General features: G+C 30.8%; 1 protein-coding gene and 1 non-coding gene across 4 annotated transcripts; both read right to left on the bottom strand.

Annotated features, from left to right (window-relative positions):
* Positions 1-1854: 1854 nt before the first annotated feature.
* Positions 1855-3977, bottom strand: LOC107912886 (uncharacterized). 3 transcript variants are annotated; one of them, XR_005916682.1, is made up of 4 exons: positions 3737-3977; positions 3313-3433; positions 2785-2876; positions 1855-2568 (listed from the first exon to the last, which is right to left on the bottom strand). XR_005916682.1 is itself a non-coding variant. In XM_016841252.2 (4 exons), exons 2-4 carry the CDS (start codon positions 3323-3325, stop codon positions 2100-2102), a joined length of 600 nt encoding a protein of 199 aa, XP_016696741.2. In that variant the 5' UTR covers positions 3326-3433; positions 3737-3977; the 3' UTR covers positions 1855-2099. The 3 variants fall into 3 exon arrangements, 2 of the variants coding, with proteins under 2 accessions (XP_016696741.2, XP_040954057.1); XM_016841252.2 differs by having other exon boundaries at positions 3287-3433; XM_041098123.1 differs by lacking the exons at positions 3313-3433; positions 3737-3977 and adding an exon at positions 3434-3641.
* A 13220-nt stretch (positions 3978-17197) lies between these two features.
* On the bottom strand, positions 17198-17304 carry LOC121220418 (small nucleolar RNA R71). The gene has a single exon (XR_005917620.1). It is a non-coding gene; the product is annotated as a small nucleolar RNA R71 (small nucleolar RNA).
* Positions 17305-19476: the final 2172 nt, after the last annotated feature.

Genomic DNA, 19476 nt, shown 5'->3' with positions numbered 1-19476 from the left:
ATAGAAACTAAAGTTTAGATCACATGATCCAAACACCCAAATCTTAAATAAAATGAATTCCAAGTAAAAAGATAAAAGAAAATTTAAACCTATACCGATTTGGGTATAAACCAAAACTTAAAAAACAAAATAAACAAGATGTTAACTGACCATCTGGCTATGTAGGCTTTCTGGGTATTTCTTTATTGTTTTGTACTTAAAAAATCTAGAGAAAGTTATGAAAAGAAATATGGAATTGAGTGATAAAATATCACTAGTAAAGTTACTAGTAGCATTTCCCCTATTTTCTTTCAACAATTAAAAAAATGGAATTTTGACTTTTAACTACATTTAAAATGTAAAAAGTGATAGATTTTTTTCTTTTTACTGCTAAAAACATGAAAGTTAGATTTCTCTTTAGCTTTAGTGATAATTAACAAAAAGAACAATTATAAAATATAAAATTTAGAAAAATCAATAGGAACATATGTTTTAAATTAATCGACAAATATCTACTAATAAAAAAAATTGTTATGAACTAAATTCAATAATTATTTCACAGTTGAATGAACAGATTAAAAACCATTAGTTTTAATCACTAAAAATAGGAACGAACTAGATTTTGTAATCCCTCTATTTCATTGCTCAGCTCGAAATCCTTCCATTGTTGATATTGAGTTGCCCAAAACCCTAAGTCCTTTTATTCTAACATTGAAGAGACGATGAAGAAAGAAAAAAAATTAGGAAAATCACTAAAACCAATTTCAGTTGAAAAAATTGTTAATGTAGCGTAAAATAATTGAATAGGACCATATATGAGGTGGTGGGAAGGATCTATTAAATAATTTCTCACAACTTAGAGCACGTTTGGTTCGCTGTAATGGAATAGAGCTATAATGGAATAGAGGCGTAATAGTAATTCAATTGTTTGGTTTAATGGAATGGAATAGAACTGTAATAGTATTCCTGTGTTTGGTTGAATAGAATGATGTTGTAATAGCATAAGGAAAAAACTAAAATGACTAGAATACCCTTAGCAGAATTTTTTTAGGTAGATGATTATTGTTAATTTAGATTAAATTTTAATAAGATTATTAATATAAATAATAAATAATTTAATCATATTTTAACATAATTATTATTAGATATAATTTAATAAAAATATATAATTTAATAAAATTCTTAATATTAAATATTCTTATATGAATTTACTAAAATCATAATATATAATACTATAAAATATAATTTAAAATAATTATTATTAAATATAATTTAATATCATGAATCAAAAGGTGAACACTTTATAAAATTAAAATTAATTTCAATATCATGAATCAAAAGCTCAACACTGTATAAAATAATAACACATGATGAATGAAAAGAAATTAAATTATAATTCAACAAGTTTAGCCAATAAACTTTTATTTATTAAGTTTATTAAATTTATATTGTTTAAGTTTAAAATAAAGATTTCAGAATTAAAATTAAATTGAAACAATTATAAATATAAAGAATTAATTTTTTAATATTAAAATTAAATTTACACAATGTGTAAATAATTTAAAACTAACAAAAAGGACCAACATAATTTTTTTACGGCAACTTTTCCAGTTTTTTAATGCCAAATCCGTAAATAAATTGATACAACATTAACTCAGTTAATTTTTTATAATTATAATGAGTTTTCTAATTTGAAGTTATGAAAAATATACTTAAGAAGTCCCTTCTACAGGTTAAAACTAGTTAATAAAATGAAACAAATACCCTTATTTCTTACAGCATCATCTGCAGAATTATTTTTGACTCACGCAAGTTTTTTTCACCGACATCAAATGGATAGAATTTCATTTCAGAAAATTAACATGAGGCAAGCTATTTACTAGTCAAAAAGAAAATGTTAATAGTAAATCAATCCTAAATCAGAGACTAAATTTCCTAAGATACATGAAAGAGGTCAAATACCTATGTTATCCGGCAAGCAAGGTATGGAAGTATCAGATAATATATTACTGGCATGACTATGTTTAATTTTTCTAAATTTTCGCGGATCATGCATCCGTCCCTACGTCAAACACGCATACTTAATGAACAATTCCGATTTTCTACCCAGTTCCTATAAGTTAAAATAATTTGAACCAGCTGTGGCTTTCTTCATCTTCATCACCTGAACTTGATTTACTTCCCACTGATTCATCTGAACTATCATCACGTGGAAGGAGTTTTATCCTGTCAGCATGCTCAATCATCCAATCTGTGAATTCCGAAGAAGCTGCTAGTTCCACCATCGCTTTCCGGGTAGATTTCTGACTGAAATCTTCCCATTCTTGCTCCGTGAATTTATTCTGGAGGTTTGTCTTGTGAAAGGTTGAATAGTAATCTTGATGATCTATAGCACCTTCACCAAGCTTAGCATAATAACCTTTCACAAGAGAGTTAGTCCATGTTGGCGTAGTCTCCGGACTATTCCACATCTTCTGTTTAGAATCCACTCTTGGTGACCGACTTACGAATTCAGCACGGCCTGGCATTAGTGTTCTTTGCCTCGACTGGTGCAGCCAAGGACTTTGGTCCCCAGAATACAGTGGTTGCCTGCATAAACAAAAATCATGGTTTAAATAAATCAATGCTATCAATAAAAACTCAACAGTCTTAGTATATTTGTTACAATTTCATTGAAATGAACCGAACTTTTAACATGATTTCACACAACAAAAGACATTAACAACACAGAAAATGGAACATTTTCTTCCGGCAGATATATAGATCATAAACATGAAATTTTGAAGGGAGTCATGTTTAACTTACATATAACCCTTCCTTGTCTTTGATGTGATAATAGAACAGATAGTTGAGCAAGATGCCAACGCCACAATTGCCAACCGAGTATCAACAGTGCTCTGGAGAGAGTAGGAGGAAACACAGGGAAAATGAAACATAGGATATTAATACAGTATAAACGTCCATAACATTTTAATCTCAAAGAAACTAATTTATCTCTATATAAGAGACATTGCTAAACCAACATATGGTATGCAAGTGCATTTTACTTAAATATCAAGCAGGCTACCATGTTGCTCTGTCTCAAGTGTCAGAGTTGGATATGGTTTTGTCCAACACATGTATATTCAATTTTATTTTCAAGTTTTTCCAACACATGTATATTCAATTTTATTTTCAAGTTTTTCCATGTATAGGAAGGATCCTTGAAGAGTCAAATCCTTATACCCATATGTGAATGTGTCAAACACGGATATTTCAAGAAAAACGAAAGTCAAAGCAATTTCCAAGTATTTAAACAAAAACCTACTGTATAGAACATAGTTAATAGCAGACCTCCCATGGTCATTTCAAAAACCAACAACGGCTTTCAAGGAAGTTTTGCATAAAGAAGTGAAAACTTGTAGCCTAGGTTGCATATAAACCAATACGACTGCCATCGGTAGTAGAAGTGTACCTGGAAAATGAAGAGAATTGAAATGATACGCATGGCCCATTTTACAAAGAAATCTGATCTTTTTTTATCAGCCAAGGGGTTAACAAGGAAATCAAACAAGAAAATCAAACATGCAATTCAAACAGTAAAATCAAAGCCCAATGGAAATCATAAGAAAAGAATCAATATCGCAGATTTGAGAAAAAGAAAACGAACGAGAAGAAGAAGAAGCGAACAAAAATCGATTTTAACAAACGAACGAGAATAAATGAATCACAGATAAAAAGAAGAAGCAGAAATCAATGGAAGGGAAAGAGAAATTACCTCTGGAAGGGAAACGTGGGAGAATCGATGGAACGGAAGCTTGATGAGGGCAACGATTGGAATAGAAAATAGGAAATAAGGGCGGAATCCCTAATCGTCGAATCACAAGCGGAATGGCTATTACAGCCAATGGAGGTAATAGCCCCGTAACCGAACCGAGCCGTAATAGCAACACGGGCAACCAAACGCCCATTTGGTAGTGGGCCCGCAGAATTGGGGGAATGCATGCCTATTCCCCCCAACCAAACGCCCCTTAATATATATATATAGTCAATAGATTTTTGTTCACATTATTATTAATATATCTATCATTATCAATTATTAATACTAATATATTAATGTTTATTTTAGAATATACTTAATTAAATGATAAGTTTTGTATAATTTATGAATATTAATATTATATAATTATATAATATTTAATTTTATATTTTAATATTATTATACTAATTTATATAATAACCATATACCCATATATGTTAATTAATTTAATATACATTTATTATATATACACATGTTACGTGTATTAACTACGTTTATATAAATTTGTTATGAGTTAAATTATTATATATATTTGGACTATCTATTTAATTATTTTTTTGTATTTCTATCACTTGGATTAATTTATTCACTTGGATTGTATTTCTAATTATTTATTACACATATTTGAATTTGAATTTTAAAAATTTAAAAATATTATTTTCTATTAATTCAAAAAATGGATATATAGATAGACTATATTGTCATGTGTCTATAAGATAAGAATGCCACATGTTAAAAAATTAAGCCTTCATGTCAGTTGGACTCTAAGACATTGTAATATAATATATATATATGGGAAATGATTGTATGAAACAGAGACGCCACATCATCCTGTATCCCTTATCAATTATTTAATGTCATCTCATCATGTTTTTCATGTCATTGACACATAATGTTGATAATTTTTTTAACCTGAATCTTAGACCTTCGACCTTAGACCCTAGACCCTAAACTCCAAACTCTAAACCTTCAACCTTAGACCTTGAACCCTAAACACTGGACCTTGAACTCTTGACCTTGTACTATGAACCTTGAACCTTGGATCCCTAACCCTAAACTCTAGACCCTGGACCTTACACCCTAGACCATGAGCCTTGAACCCTAAATCATGGTTCAGGTTCAAGATCCAAAGTCTGGGGTTTAGGGTACTAGGTCAAGGGTCCAAGGTCTAGAGTTGAGGTTAAAGAATATCATCAAAATAATGTGTTAATGACATAAAAAAAAATCTTGAAATGACATTAAATAATTAGTAAGAAATATAGGATGATGTGACGTCTCTGTTTCCCATACTCCTTTTCCATATATTAACGAAATTTCTAATAACCTATAGAATTTACCAATAATTATATACAAACTTATGTCCTAATTATTTAGGTTTTTTTTTGGTAAAACTAAATAATTATATTTAGTTTTTAAAGGTAAACAATGGGAGAGAAAAGTTTACACACTAAAATAAATGAATTGGAATAACATAGTTAATTGTATTTATATAAAATATATTTTAAAAATACAAAATTATAGAAAATTTAAATATGGAATTTTTTTTAGAAATTAATATAAAATATCTATTTAATTTTATTGTATTTGTACTTAAAAATGTAAAATGCCAAAACTTTCATTCCAAAATATTTATAATATTGGTATTTTATTCCATGCATCATTCCACACATAAACTTTTTGTATTATGCTTTATATTATAGTTTTAAAAGTTATTTAAAACACTATATTCATTTCATCATTTATTATTCATTTTACACTAAAAAGTTACAAAATATTTTGAAAATTTTGCTTAAAAAGCAAAAGTTTCTATGAATTTTTGTATTTTAGGTAAGTAATATATTAAGAAAATAAAATATAATTACATTAAAGTGTTCATTTGTAAAAAAAATTTCAATTTGTATTTGTATTATATAAATGTTTATATAAAGTTTAATACTTATATTAATTTAAAACATCTTTATATATATAACTTGTTCTCATGCCTTGCACAAGTTTAAAACTAGTATTTATTAGGGATAATGATAAATTTAGCAATCAATGTTTACTGTCTTTTTTCAATTTGGCCATTATTATTTTTAAGTTAAATTTGACTATTAACTTTTCAAAAAAAGTCAAATAATTTTTTAATGGAGATGTTGACTAAAACATAAATTTTTAAACAATATTGGCATGAAAACTTGTCTGACAGTCCACTTATACTTTATACTGACATAACACTATTTGTCTTATATGCTACGTCAAAAAATAATTTAAAAGTTATAAAAATATTCAAAACTCAAAATTCAATATATATAAATAAAAAAATTAGCACAAAATACATGTGGATTGCCATGCGGGTTGCTACGTTGAAGAATTAACGTTTTGGTTAGAATTTTTGTTACCAAAACAAAATTTCGACTCTTTTGGAAAGATTTATACAAACTTGACTCTTTTAAAAGGTTGAGAGTCAATTTTAACTAAAAAAATCAAATTAATAAAAATGTAAACTTTAAGGACTAAATTCTTCATTATACCTATTTATATTATATTATCAAACTATTATTATATTTTAATGAACAACAAACCCACATTACTGCTAAATGGTTTTGAGGGGAAAAAAACAAAAATTAACTTTTATTTCTATATTAGGAAATTAATTATCAGTCAGAGATTATCTTTAGGTCAATCACAGATTTGAAAAGATTTTTCGGGAATGAAATTCTCAATTTCTCATCACCAAAATCAAATGTTATGACTTAATTGACGACTTTCCAATTATATCATTTAATCCCTATAAATTGTTAACTGGATCCTTTCACACGTTAGGGAAAAAGCAAAAGCAGGAAATAATGGAGCGTGAAAATAGCATAGTTGAAGAAAAACCAAAACCATTGTTTCCGGTTGACGAAACGTTCTGGAAAAAACTTCTTTCAAGGAAGCCATTGAAGGGGCAATCCACGAGAATGTTGGACAATGAAAACGTTGTGTCGGTTCCTTTTGATTGGGAAATGAAGCCTGGAACTCCTAAACATCCTCAAACTGATAATGTTGTACCGTTGATCAAGCCATCCCCGGCGGTGGAGAGCCAAAACTTGATGATCCCAAGCTTTGCTTTCACCCATACGACAATGACCTCATGCTTTTGGAATAAACCTCGGAAGAACCATCGTCAGGGCAAGAAGATGGGTAAGGGTAACGCCAAAAGCCGTCGAGGACGATTTCATAGTGGTAATAATGTAGCCGAGGCCGATGGTAAGGCCAATCATACCCCAGAGAGTGTTGAGCTTTCGGATGTTAATGCCTATTCGACATCCTCGTCTGATCACTCCAGGTCGTGCTCATCATCATCGTCACTGGTGTCCAACACTTCTTGCAATAGTAATAGTTCATCTAATTCATCAAGTTTACGTAGTTTTGCAAAGGGTTTGATTAAATGGTCTTTCTAGCTAGTTGCGAATTATTTTATATTATATGTTTTAGGCTTGCTATTTTTAATCTCTAGTTTCAATGCTTTACAGATTGTAGCATTAGTTGGAAACTTCGTTTAAAAGAAGGTTTTGGTTTTCAGAAATACCCCTTTGTTGTAATAAAAGTAATCTGAAATTGTAAAAAGGTAATCTTACAAAAAAGACTTTCAGTCAAGTTCATTATTTCAAGTTAATAATGAAATACAACATTATACAAACATTCCATAAAATCCACTGATTGATCTCACGATTCAAGCCATAATTTAGTTTGAATTCTGTAGGATTTTAAATCTAAGATTATGGTTTATTTTAATGTGTTTGCAATGTAATAGATGTTATTCTAGTTTATTACAGTGCATAATTTTTTTTTATTTTCAATCTTCGGATAATTATAATTAAATGATATTTCTTAAACAGTTTTGAGTCAACGAATTTCATATATAAGAAAGCTCTAATTCTCATGTTGCAAATTAAATTTATATACAAGTGACTTGTGATTGCGAGCTAATTGTTATAAACTCTCGAACCATTCACATTTCGATCACGGTGAAAGTTGACATCAACTATCATAAAAGGTTTTAACCTTAACATGTTTTTTCATTATTAATATCTATCCATGGATTGTTAAAGGGAAGAGTTGATGGTACGTTTTGGTAGCTTAGAAAAATGCTTAATTTTTTAGATTAAGGAACAGTTGACTATTGTTTAGGGTGGGGGGTGATTACAAGGAAGGTGGCTTTCCTTAAATTGTATGTGGATCCCTCTTTATTTCTTTCCTAAATCGTTGCTCGGTTAAAAATACTTATTGTAACTAATTTTGCATTCGTGTTAAACCGGATATTACGATATTGATGAAGCTTAACACCAACAGTCTTTTAATCAAAGGGAACCTTGGCCTTAGAGTAGTGATTAATGCATTTTTTATGGAATGAAAGTAAAAATAGGGTGAAGAAAGGATTTAGGTCAAACAATATCAAATATCCATCCATTAAAATTTTTGAAATCATTATAGCCAAAGAGATAAATGGAGATCAATAAAATTTGTCAGTAAAATTATTACATATATTGATGCACGAAGGTTGTTTGGGTGGTTAGTGAGAATTTGAGTATATTGAGAGGCATATCTATTAAAGGAAAAAAAAGGCAAAGAAAATCTTTTAGAAGAGTGGCAATAGGTAGAGTGTGTTTAAATACCTCTTTACGTTGATCGAAGGTGTATGTATATAGGTACTTCAAGTGTGTAACATCTTAAGATAGGGCTTAGGAGTTTGGAGTCTGGCGAGTAGGAGTTCGCCAAAGAGTCAGTCGAGTAGGTATTCATCAGTAGGTCTGGCGAAGAGGGGTTCGCCAAAGGAATTAGCGAACATGTATCAGCCAGAAGATTTGGCGAGCAGTTGTAGCCAGTGGGCTTAGTGAATCGAACATATTGGTTTAGGCCTAGCAAGCTGAGATCACTAGTGTGATTGGCGAACTGGGGTTCGCCAGTAGGTTTGGCGAATGGGAGTCCACCAATAGGTTGGCAAACAGGAGTTCGCTAGTTGGTTGGTGATCTGGAGTCGCCAATTTTGACCACGTGTGAAAAGAGTAGTTATATCTGAGTTAGGAAGTCAACATCTACAACATCATTCATGCACGTAACTATTTCCTACTTCTACGACAACTAGAGTATCTTAGGAACACTAAAACACTAAGTGCCTACAAATTAAGCCCCTTTTCCATTGGAAAGTTCATATTCTAAATTCTCTCAAATTCATCATCGATTATTTTGTTATCGAGTTCTAAGAAACCAAGAATTAGCTCTTAGAAATCAAGAACCGTTGACAAGCAAAGACAAGGAAAAAGCGAAGCTTGCCTAAGTTTTTAGCAAATTGGTGAGTGTTTAGGGATTGCCACTTGTATGTGCAAACCACAATGTTAAACAAAAGCTTAGGGTCTTAACCTAAGTTCTGAGAGTAATGTTTCTTTAAAAACTCTATTTTTATGATTGTGTTTTAACTGTGTGTTTTCATGAATAGTGATACTCGAGCTCTATATGGCGAGCACTATAAGCTTTGCGAGCTCCCCATGAATTACGAGCTCTATATTTTTAAGTATGTGTTTTGACACTATAGTTTTCTGTAATTGTTGGATTTAATGGTATGCCATAGGATTATGAGTACTCACTCATATGTTTTATGTTTTGGGCATTGAGGACCTGAGACAGGTTAGAGAGATAAGGAATGTTGAGCTTAGCTTTATTTAATGAGAAATATTAGTGTGTTGGAGAGTGTCGAGCTTTATGCTGCACTTATAGGACATGTTAAGACTCTGTGAGTCATTTTGAGGCATTATAAGGAGATCCACTTATCCAAAAGTAAAGATCATATGTATGAAATTATGTTTTCTGAAATACAATGTTTTACAATTTGATGCTATCTGACAGTAAGTTTTGGCGAACTAGGTTCACGTAAGTATGGTGGACCCAATTCGCAACTCAGTGATTTGCCAAAGTTCCTATTTAACTTATGTTTTACATGTGCTTTTTGGTTATTCTTTCATGTATATTCAATAAGTTTGCAACAACTTACACACTCCCTCCTAAACATTTCAAATAGCTAGATTGCAAGGCGAGCCGCGGCAAGGCAAGTGATCCAAGAAGCAAAAACTCTGGAAAGGTAGAACAAGCATACCTTGGATTAAATGCAATGTGGGTTTCTGTTTGGGCATAGAGATATCTTTCTAATGACTTCGCTGCTTGTTTTAGGACTTAGTTATTTTCTTCATGTTTCCTAATGGCTGTCTTTATTTTTTATTTGCGAACCAATATTAATTTATAAACACCTCTGTATTTAAAGTAGAAGATTTTGATCCAAGTTTATTTGATGTTTTCTTAATTGATAAGTTCACAACTATGGAATTATTTCTAAACCTTGAGTACGCCAAAGGCAATAGTGCGAATGATTTAAAACTAACAAACTTATAGAGTTTGCCAGGGTTGCTTTGAAGTGACAGGGGTTGAACTTTGCTAAAGTGCAAACCCCAGCGATTGGCAAAATGCTATCTGTGAATCCATAATATTTTTGAGTTACAGAAACATTGCGAACCAAGTTCGCATAACCTTAGCTCATAGAGGTAGCTCGCGAGACCTACCCTGATAAAATAACTTATCCCTTAAAAGACTTTGAATGTGCAAACTATGCAGGGGTACAAACCCCTATGTTAGATAGATAAAATGTTGTGCTCCGCGAAGTGCATTGTGTTGCAAAAACTTAAAGTTCACATGCTATTAGTTCCTTTCTCTATATACCTATATGCCTCCAGGAAACAGTTGTTAAGTTAATTATAGTAAAGTAGGTTCGCACGTTTTTGCCGCTGCATACCCTAAAGCCTGCGAAGTGAGTTTGTGAGTTTGGGTTGTCTTAAATCAGTGCATATTTTACTTGCATATATATATGTGTGTGAACCCTTAACTTATTAAGTATGCGAACCCTTATTTGTGTGCGAGCTGGTTTAATAGAGTTTTGTTGTTAGTACTCAGACACATTTTGCTGCACAATAATAACTTAAGCACATTTTATGTTATAAACTGCTAGTGTGTTGGGGGCTAGGTTGGGAGTTAATGAAGAGTCATTTAGGTGGGTAATGCGACATTCCATAGCTCGGGTTCGACGACAAGATCGGGTATGGGTATTACAAAGTGAGTCCTTTGAGATCAATTGTCCCACTAAGTGTAAGTTTGCTAAGTAGGCTTTGATTTGATCAGGTAAAGTACATGTGCTAAACATACCTGAGATAGATGTCAATGTCCATGCAAGGCGAGGTGTAGTCTTCAGGAGAGGTGTTCCAAGCAGGCAAACTTATATGGTCAAAGTAATTGACGTGGCGAGGTCTCCGTTTGATGTGGAGTCAAGCTTTTTGGTCAAAAAAGTTGACTAAATGAGATCATTTGGGTAGGTTGAAGACTTGACAATTGCCTTCCAATTGAAGAAAAAATTATAAAGTGACCTTTCTTGATGCATATGTTTATGTTGTTAAATTTCGCAATTACATGTAGTAGTTGAGGAGGATGAGGGAAGCGCATGCAAAATGAGTACATTGTACTTGCCATGTCATTTTCAGTATCACATAGCTTTTAGTTATAAGTAGGGATTCTTGTGTCATTAATATATTAGAAAGTGAAACGATATGTTAATGATGTAGCAGCTATGTGTTGAGTAATGATCGGAGAAAATTTCATGTTTTTAGAAACTTCTTGAATACATGAATTGTTTGGTACCTATAAAATGGAAGTTAAAAATTTGAACTCTCGATTTTTTTTTGGTACAATCAAAGCATACATTACAATTTAGAGACAGAGATGTTAACACTAGGACTCAAATACTAGATTTTGAACTATCAACGTAGAGCTATAACACTTGTTTCTTTAGTTTGTCAGCTCAAAATTTTTTAATATGGGGAGAAATTCTTGCAAAAATTTTTTTCACAAAATTTGGTGTGTTAAGAATTTTTTGTATCCTCCATATTTATTTTATGATCTATATTCAGAATTAGGTTGCCCCTGTCAACAATATCATATCTAAACTTTTACTTAGGTTCTCTCCTTCGAAGTGCAATGCACTTTCCCACACCTAACAATTGTTGGCAGTGCATTTAGGATTTTAAGTCACACAAATATATTAAAAGTCTTTTTGCTACTGCTATTTAAATTATGGTTTGAAGTTTTATTGTTATTATTATATATAAATGTTTGAGTTTGGTGAAATTTTTGAACTAATAAGAATAATATTAATTTTTCATTATATTACTAAATTGATACTAAAAATAATTTATTAGTATATTAATAATTATTATATGATAATAACAAAAGTAATATTAATTAACAATTAATTAATGTGATAATATATTAATAAATATAATTTTATCTAAAAATTTTATTTTATTTTAAATGTGATAATGCTTAGATTAACATTGTAAAATTTATAAAATTTTCTTTTTTTGCCAATGTTAAAAAAGCATATGAAACATTAATATTTTTATACTTTGATAGTATATATATTGTATGAATTTATTTGTTGCTTTGTTAGTTTATATGTCAAAACCTAAAAGAAAAATAAATATATATTATATTTAATTTTATAATTAAATTAAAATTTTTTATTGATAGATACTATCTATTCCATTTGATTCAATAAAAAATTTGACTAGGCAAATCACTTGATTCAATTTAATTTAAAAATTAAAATTAAAAAAATTGCTTCATTAAAAAATTAATATTTTGTGTTAGATATGTTTTTATGTTTTTTTCTAAATCTATAAAACCAATAAATAAAATATAAAATCAAATTATCTATTATGATTTAATTAATAATACTTCTATTGTCAATCTTGAATATAAAACTAATCCATTTTATGTTTCTTATTGATAATAAAATATTAGTATAAGATATAAGATATAAAATTATTATATTTATTTTTAAAATTATTAACACTTAGTTAGAGTTTAAATTCATATTAAGTCACACATATCTCTCTTAATTAGTTTTACAAGTATATACTAATTAAAATTAAGATGTAACACTATAAATAAATGTATTAACTAAACATTTTCAGTAACATCTAAAAAATTGTAAATAAAAAAAACCTCTTATTTTAGAGATTTTGTTTCCATCACCAAGATATTTAGTTATTTTTATGTGATAATGATAATTTTACTATTATTTAATTTTATTATACTCGTAGGATTGTTAATGTTTTTTTTTTACCATAGTGTTTTGTGTTTTGAAATATTATACCTATCAACTAATAATTACATATATTAGAGAATAGATTAGTTAGTTTGTTTTTTTTTTGTGCTTTTCTTAGATTGGTGTGGTTGGAATACCATATCAACTTTTTAAAATTTTTTTAAATAAAATGATAGGCAATTAATTATTTTATTTAAATTTTTTTATCTATCTTGATTTTATAAATTAATTTTATGTTTTATTTATTTTATCTAATCACTTAATATTTCACTAACGTTCTTATTTTTTTTTATTTTTGTTAATTTTAAAATACTATTCTATTCTATCAATTATTTTTAAAAATTAATTAGCCTTTATAAATTAAATTAATTAGCATTTAATTAGTATAAATATATTTTTTGAAATTGAAAAAATATATATTATCTAATGAGTTAAAAAATAAAAGTGTAAAATCATGTGCAACGCACGTGATATCAAAAACTAGTTATTTATAAAAGTAATGACTTAATGGTAGGTTTGGATAGCCTAGAAAAATGTTGAATTTTGGAGGTGAAGATGTTGAGGAAAGTTTTTGAAGCGGCCTGCTAAGTGCCACTTGGAAGTGGTTGCTTCCATCAACCTTATGATAGTGTAACAACTTGCAATAGTTGGAGTTGGCAATTTATTAAAATAAAAACTTTGGGTTTTGAATTGTGCTGATATTCTTGATGTATGGAATCCGAAATTTGAAAACCAATATATTTGGAATAGCTATCATTGAAGATTGAATTAAACTGGATCAATCAATTACACCCATTGGATTGTGGAGAATCAATCAAGATTGCATTGAAGACTTCTTTGAAGAATGAATCTCTATATGTTTGCTTTATATTGGAATTTATTAATATATTGCTTTTGGTTATTTTGTAGTTGTTATTATTAATGGGTTGGATTGTAATTGATCTTTAGTATGCTAGTAAGTCTCGAAACCTTCTATATATTAAAATACTTGTATAGGTTTTTGTATGAGAGCATAGAGAACATTTTATTATTCATCGAGGATATTCTTTTGTGAGTGCATTTAAAGTGTAAGCAGATTGAGTTTACAACCTAAATTCTCAAGAGAGAATTTAGAAGTAAGTGTTCAAGTTTTTAGGTACAAAAGTAAGGTCCCTATACTTGGAGAGTGATAGGGCATGATTCACTTGTTTTATTGTGGACTAAAGATAGTGGAATTACTCATTAGGCTAGGCTCTGTAGGTGTAGAGAAATCGAACTGCGTAAACAAACCTTTGTGTTCTTTGTTTACTTGTTCATCATAGTGGCAATTGAAGTGGCCACTACAATTAGACATATCCATTCAAATGATTGTTTCTAAGAAATTAACAACTGTAGGTTCCAACAATTAGTATCAAAGTTACGAACATACAATAATTAGTGGTGATTCTTGGAGTTGTTGGTTGCTAGTAATGGAAGGATCTTCGACTACTCATCCCCTTATGCTAGAAAATGGTAATTATTCCTATTGGAAAACAAGGATTGTAACACCCTATACCTAACCTGATCGTTGAGTTCGAGCTATGGGATGTCACATTTGATGCTGGAGCAATTACGATTGAATTACAATTCAGTATAACAATTAATACATATTACTAAGTTCAAAACATCATTAATACATGTTATGCAGTCATATACAAGCCTTATACGAGCTTTTGAAAGCTCTTTAGGTAACTCGAGGTCGAAAAAGGACCAAATTATAAAATTTTCAAACTATCGGGCTGACATCGCGACACCATGGATATCATGTTGTGATCTTATCAAAATATGAGTGTCATTGTGACTTTGGAAGTTTGAGGTTGCGATGTTGCTCTTTGTAGATTCAAGTTGAAGCATTAAACTTGTTTTTGCATTAACCATTTAGTACCAATTCATTACATCCAACCTAATATCACATTTGCATATCAAGTTCATTGCAATTTCAACAGTCTCAAATTACAACACATACAATGCCATTTAGCCACATCTAATCAACCATTACTAACTGAAATATCAACATGATCACATATTATACAAAACCGACTCAAAACCTAGGTACATACCATATATCAAACGAAAAGGGACTATACAAACATTTGTGAGTCGAAGACTGTTGATTGGATGCTGAATCACGTCTCGAGACTTCGGGATCTACTAGAACTTGCGCATGGAAATAACAACCATACATCGAATGATAAAGCTCAGTGGCATTTTCACGATTCAAGTTATATAAACGAAATGAAGCACAATATATATACAATCAGTGCATGCTAAGTTTTACCCATTTCAAATTTACTGAAGATATCATATGAACTAATAAATTTTATATGTGTCAATCCATATAATGTCACAATCACCAATCTAAATAACTTATCATGTTAACATTCAAACATTAATCATGCATATACTTCCATTTCAAATCATACTATTCATTTATATCATCATTCATTTCCATATTAAATCTATTGATTCGGTTACTACCAAGGACAAAATCAAGCAACATCCTTCCAAAAATAGCGTGATCGTCCACCCACCTTCCTTAATTCAGGGCCAGCCACCTTTAGAGAAAAAATCAAGGGATTTTAGGATAAAGGTAACTAGGAACATTGGATCCTCTCTAGAATAAATAGGTAGGCTTTCATCATTACTAGGGCATCATTGATCATCCAGCATTATTGAAGCATCTCACTTCTCTCATTTTTCATTTTTGTATTCTCTCTACATTTGAGAGAAAGTTGAATAAGCAATTCTGTAGTGTTAAAACTATCAAGGCCGTCCACCAGATTCTACTTGGAGTTTTTTTTCCTTTAGTATTTATTTTTGTTCTAAGTTGAAAAACATGATTGCAATTTATTCTATTGCTTTTGATATAATAATGATGACTTAGCTTTGATTATGCTAGAATGATTGCACATTCTTGATTTATTTTTTTCATAACATGTTTTTAATGTTCTGTGCCTCAATTAATTATTCATCCAAATAAAATCATTAACATGTTGCTCATGCATAGTAAATGTTTGAGTACATCTGAACTAGTTATTTAATCAGAATCAAATGGTAATTACTGGACACAGTATTTGAATGGTGTGTGTTTGATCTTTTAATGATGAATTAGGTCAAATTAGTAATAATATCAAAATGTATTTATTACCTTGCATAACTTTAGAGTTAATGTGATTAAAGTGTTTCAGTATAGACATATCACTGTTACTTCACATAATTTATAAGGAATGGTATTTTATAATATAATCTTTAGTTAAATATGACTTAAACATATGCATGTTGACTAATGGATAAACATAGGACTTCAACAGAAACTTATGACTAAAGATACTAAGTTAATAAACAATTGAGTTGCCATGGATTTTCCTAGGACATTTATTAAACATTATTGTGAATTAATTAAGTTGAGGAGTGTAATTATTCTAGCTCATTCATTTCATCGTTATTAAACCTTGTGAATTGCTGCTTCATTTTACATTTGCATCTTTTTACTTAATTAGTTAATTCCCACTTTACACTTATTTATTTTCTCATCACCATCTTGTTAGTTTAGAATTTAAAAATATTTGCATATATTGTCCCTGTGAGACGATAATCTTACTCATTACTTTATTACTTGTTGGCGATTGTGTACACTTGCACATCATTCGAATAATTTCGCGACAAGTTTTTGGCATCGTTGCTAGGGACTATGTTTTAGTAATTATTTGTGAAATTGAAAATTTTCAATTTGCTTTAAATTTATTTCATTTTTATTTTTAGTAATTTTTACTATTTTCAGGTGATAATGGATCCTCTATGAAAAAATCAAAACCAATGAGGTTTTTACAACACTCATAATATGGTCTTTATTAGTGATGACAGAGATTGTCCCATCGGATAATATGTTGTGCCTTTATTCAATGAACTCAATTTGAGATTGTAAGGCCCAAAATTAAGGCTTCTCAATTTGAATTAAAGTCGGTTATGTTCCAAATTTAGCAAACGATGGGCCAATGTAGTGGAATGCCTACTAAAGATCCACATTTGGACCTCCACTTATTCATAGAAGTAAGCGAGTTATTCAAGTTAGCAGGAGTGATTGAAGACGCTTTGAGATTGAAATTATTCCCATACTCATTGAGAGATAGAGGGTGAGCATGGTTGAATTCTTACTACCTTATTCAGTATCAACATGGCAACAATTGGATGAATGATTCTTCCTAAAGTATTTTTCACCGAGTAAAAATGTCAAGCTCAAAAATGAAATCGTAACGTTTCAGCAACTCAAGAAAGAATCTCTCTATGATGCATGGGAGAGATTCAAGAAGCTGTTGCAAAAATGTCTTCATCATGACATTCCTCACTATATTCAGTTGGAGGCTTTTCACAATGGTCTCAATGCACATACAAGACTGGTGGTAGATGCTTCAGCCAATGGAGTTGTTCTTTCGAAATCATACAACGAAGCTTATGAGATCCTTTAAAGAATTTCTATCAACAATTATCAGTGGATGACTAGTCAAGTAGCCACAGGAAGAAGAGTAATCGAAGTTCATGAAGTTGATGCACTTACATCTTTAGCAGCCTAGGTATCATCTATGACTTCAATGCTTAAGAACTTTACTGCTAATGGTTTTAATGCTAACATGTCAGGTCAGTAGCTAAGCCAGTTTGAACATATTTCCTGTGTTTATTGTGGAGATGGTCACATGTTTGAGAATTGCCCATCAAACCCAAAATCCATTTACTACATAGGTAACCAAAATTAGAATAGAGGTGGGTCAAGAATGAAATCAAATTAATACAATCCTTCATGGCGAAGTCATCCAAATTTCTTATGGAGCAATCAAGAGGTCGGTCTTAGAAACTCCTATAAGCAATCTTGACCAAACCAACCACAAGGGTTTCCTCAGCAAGTTTAGAACCCTCCACCTATTGAACCTTCAAATAGCCTTGAAAATTTGTTGAAGGAATATATGGAAAAGAGTGATGCCCTAATTCAAATCCAAGTAATGACACTGAAGAATTTGGAGAACCACATGGGATAGCTAAGCAACGAGCTCAAAAGTAGAACCCAATGTGCTTTGTGAAGCGATATTGTAAATTCGAGGAATATAGGCAAAGAACCGTGTAAAGTTATCACATTAAGGAGTGGAAAGGTGTTGGAACCCAGGGTTGTTGAAGTTGAAGATGAGCCTGTTGTAATGAAAAATTGGGAGGAAAGTAAACTAGATGTTGAAATTCCCACAATGCAGAAGCCTGCTCATGTGACCTTTACCGAAGCATAAGCACAACAAAATAGTCCTGAAAGTTCAATGCCCACAACAAACATAGATACATCTATACCACAAAAATATTGTCCTGTTAAGGTTAAAACTCCACCACCTCCTTATCCATAGACATTCCAGAAGAAACAACAAGAGGCACAATTTAAGAAATTCTTAGATGTGCTCAAATAGTTACATATCAACCTCCATCTTGTGGAAGTTCTGGAGCAAATATCGAACTATGCCAAATTCATAAAAGACATCCTCTCTAAAAAAATGAGGTTGGGGGAATTTGAAACAGTTGCCTTGACAAAAGAATGCAACATATTTTAACAAGACAATTTGCCACCTAAAATGAAGGACCCGGAGGAGTTTTACCATACCTTGTTACATTGGAAACTCATATTACGGATTGGCTTTATGCGATCTGGGAGCAAGTATAAACTTGATGCCCATGTCTATATTTAAGTAATTAGGTATTGGAAAGGTTAGACTAACAACTGTTACACTTCAACTGGTAGACCGATCGATAGCACATATGGAGGGAAAGATTGAATTTGTTTTGGTACGTGTTGAAAAAATTATTTTTTTCACTGGCTTACTTATTTTGGATTTTGAAGGAGACAAAAACGTCCCAACCATTCTAGGAAGGCCATTTTCGGCAAATGGTAGAACATTGATAGATGTCCAGAAAGGGGAACTCACTATACGAGTATAAGACAATCAGGTAACCTTTAATGTATTCAATCTATGAAGTATCCTAATGTAGGTGAGGAACGTTCTTTAACATCTGAGATTGAGTCGCTTATCCCTACAAATTAGGGTCTTACATTAGCAGACGATCCATTGAAGCGTATCTTAGCATCTGACTCGTCAAGTAACAATGATGAGGATAAAAATTTGACTTTGTTGGAAACTAATAAGAAGGAATTCATTCCAAAACCCCGATTTGAACTAGAAAAGTTAATGTTTCAAGTTTTAATTGAAATCCAGGAAGTAGAGTTACTTATGAACCTGAAAAGGCACAATAGGGAGCCTTTCATAATCATTGGGGCATCACTCGATCAACTAACATTCATCGAAGCATCTCAATTCTCTCATTTTCTCATTTTCACATTTCACTACATCTAAGAGAAAGTTGAGTGAGCAATTGTAGAGTGTTAAAGCTATCAAGGCCGTCCACTTAAGGAATAAATTTGTATCAAAATAAATGATTCTACTTGAGTTTTTTCTTTCCTTTAATATTTATTTTTTATTCTAAG

Source organism: Gossypium hirsutum, chromosome D08 (genome assembly GCF_007990345.1).
Source record: "Gossypium hirsutum isolate 1008001.06 chromosome D08, Gossypium_hirsutum_v2.1, whole genome shotgun sequence".
NCBI classification, from domain to species: Eukaryota; Viridiplantae; Streptophyta; class Magnoliopsida; order Malvales; family Malvaceae; genus Gossypium; species Gossypium hirsutum.
This window is presented reverse-complemented; position numbering and strand designations above follow the sequence as displayed.

Bases quoted from the DNA above. Each gene is read 5' to 3' on its own strand.
- LOC107912886 (XM_016841252.2), bottom strand. From the start codon at position 3,325: ATGACCATGGGAGGTCTGCTATTAACTATGTTCTATACA. The intron at 2,877-3,286 runs GTAGGTTTTTGT...TACTCTCTCCAG, and splicing joins TATTAACTATGTTCTATACA to AGCACTGTTGATACTCGGTT. The intron at 2,569-2,784 runs GTAAGTTAAACA...TTGTTTATGCAG, and splicing joins AAGACAAGGAAGGGTTATAT to GCAACCACTGTATTCTGGGG.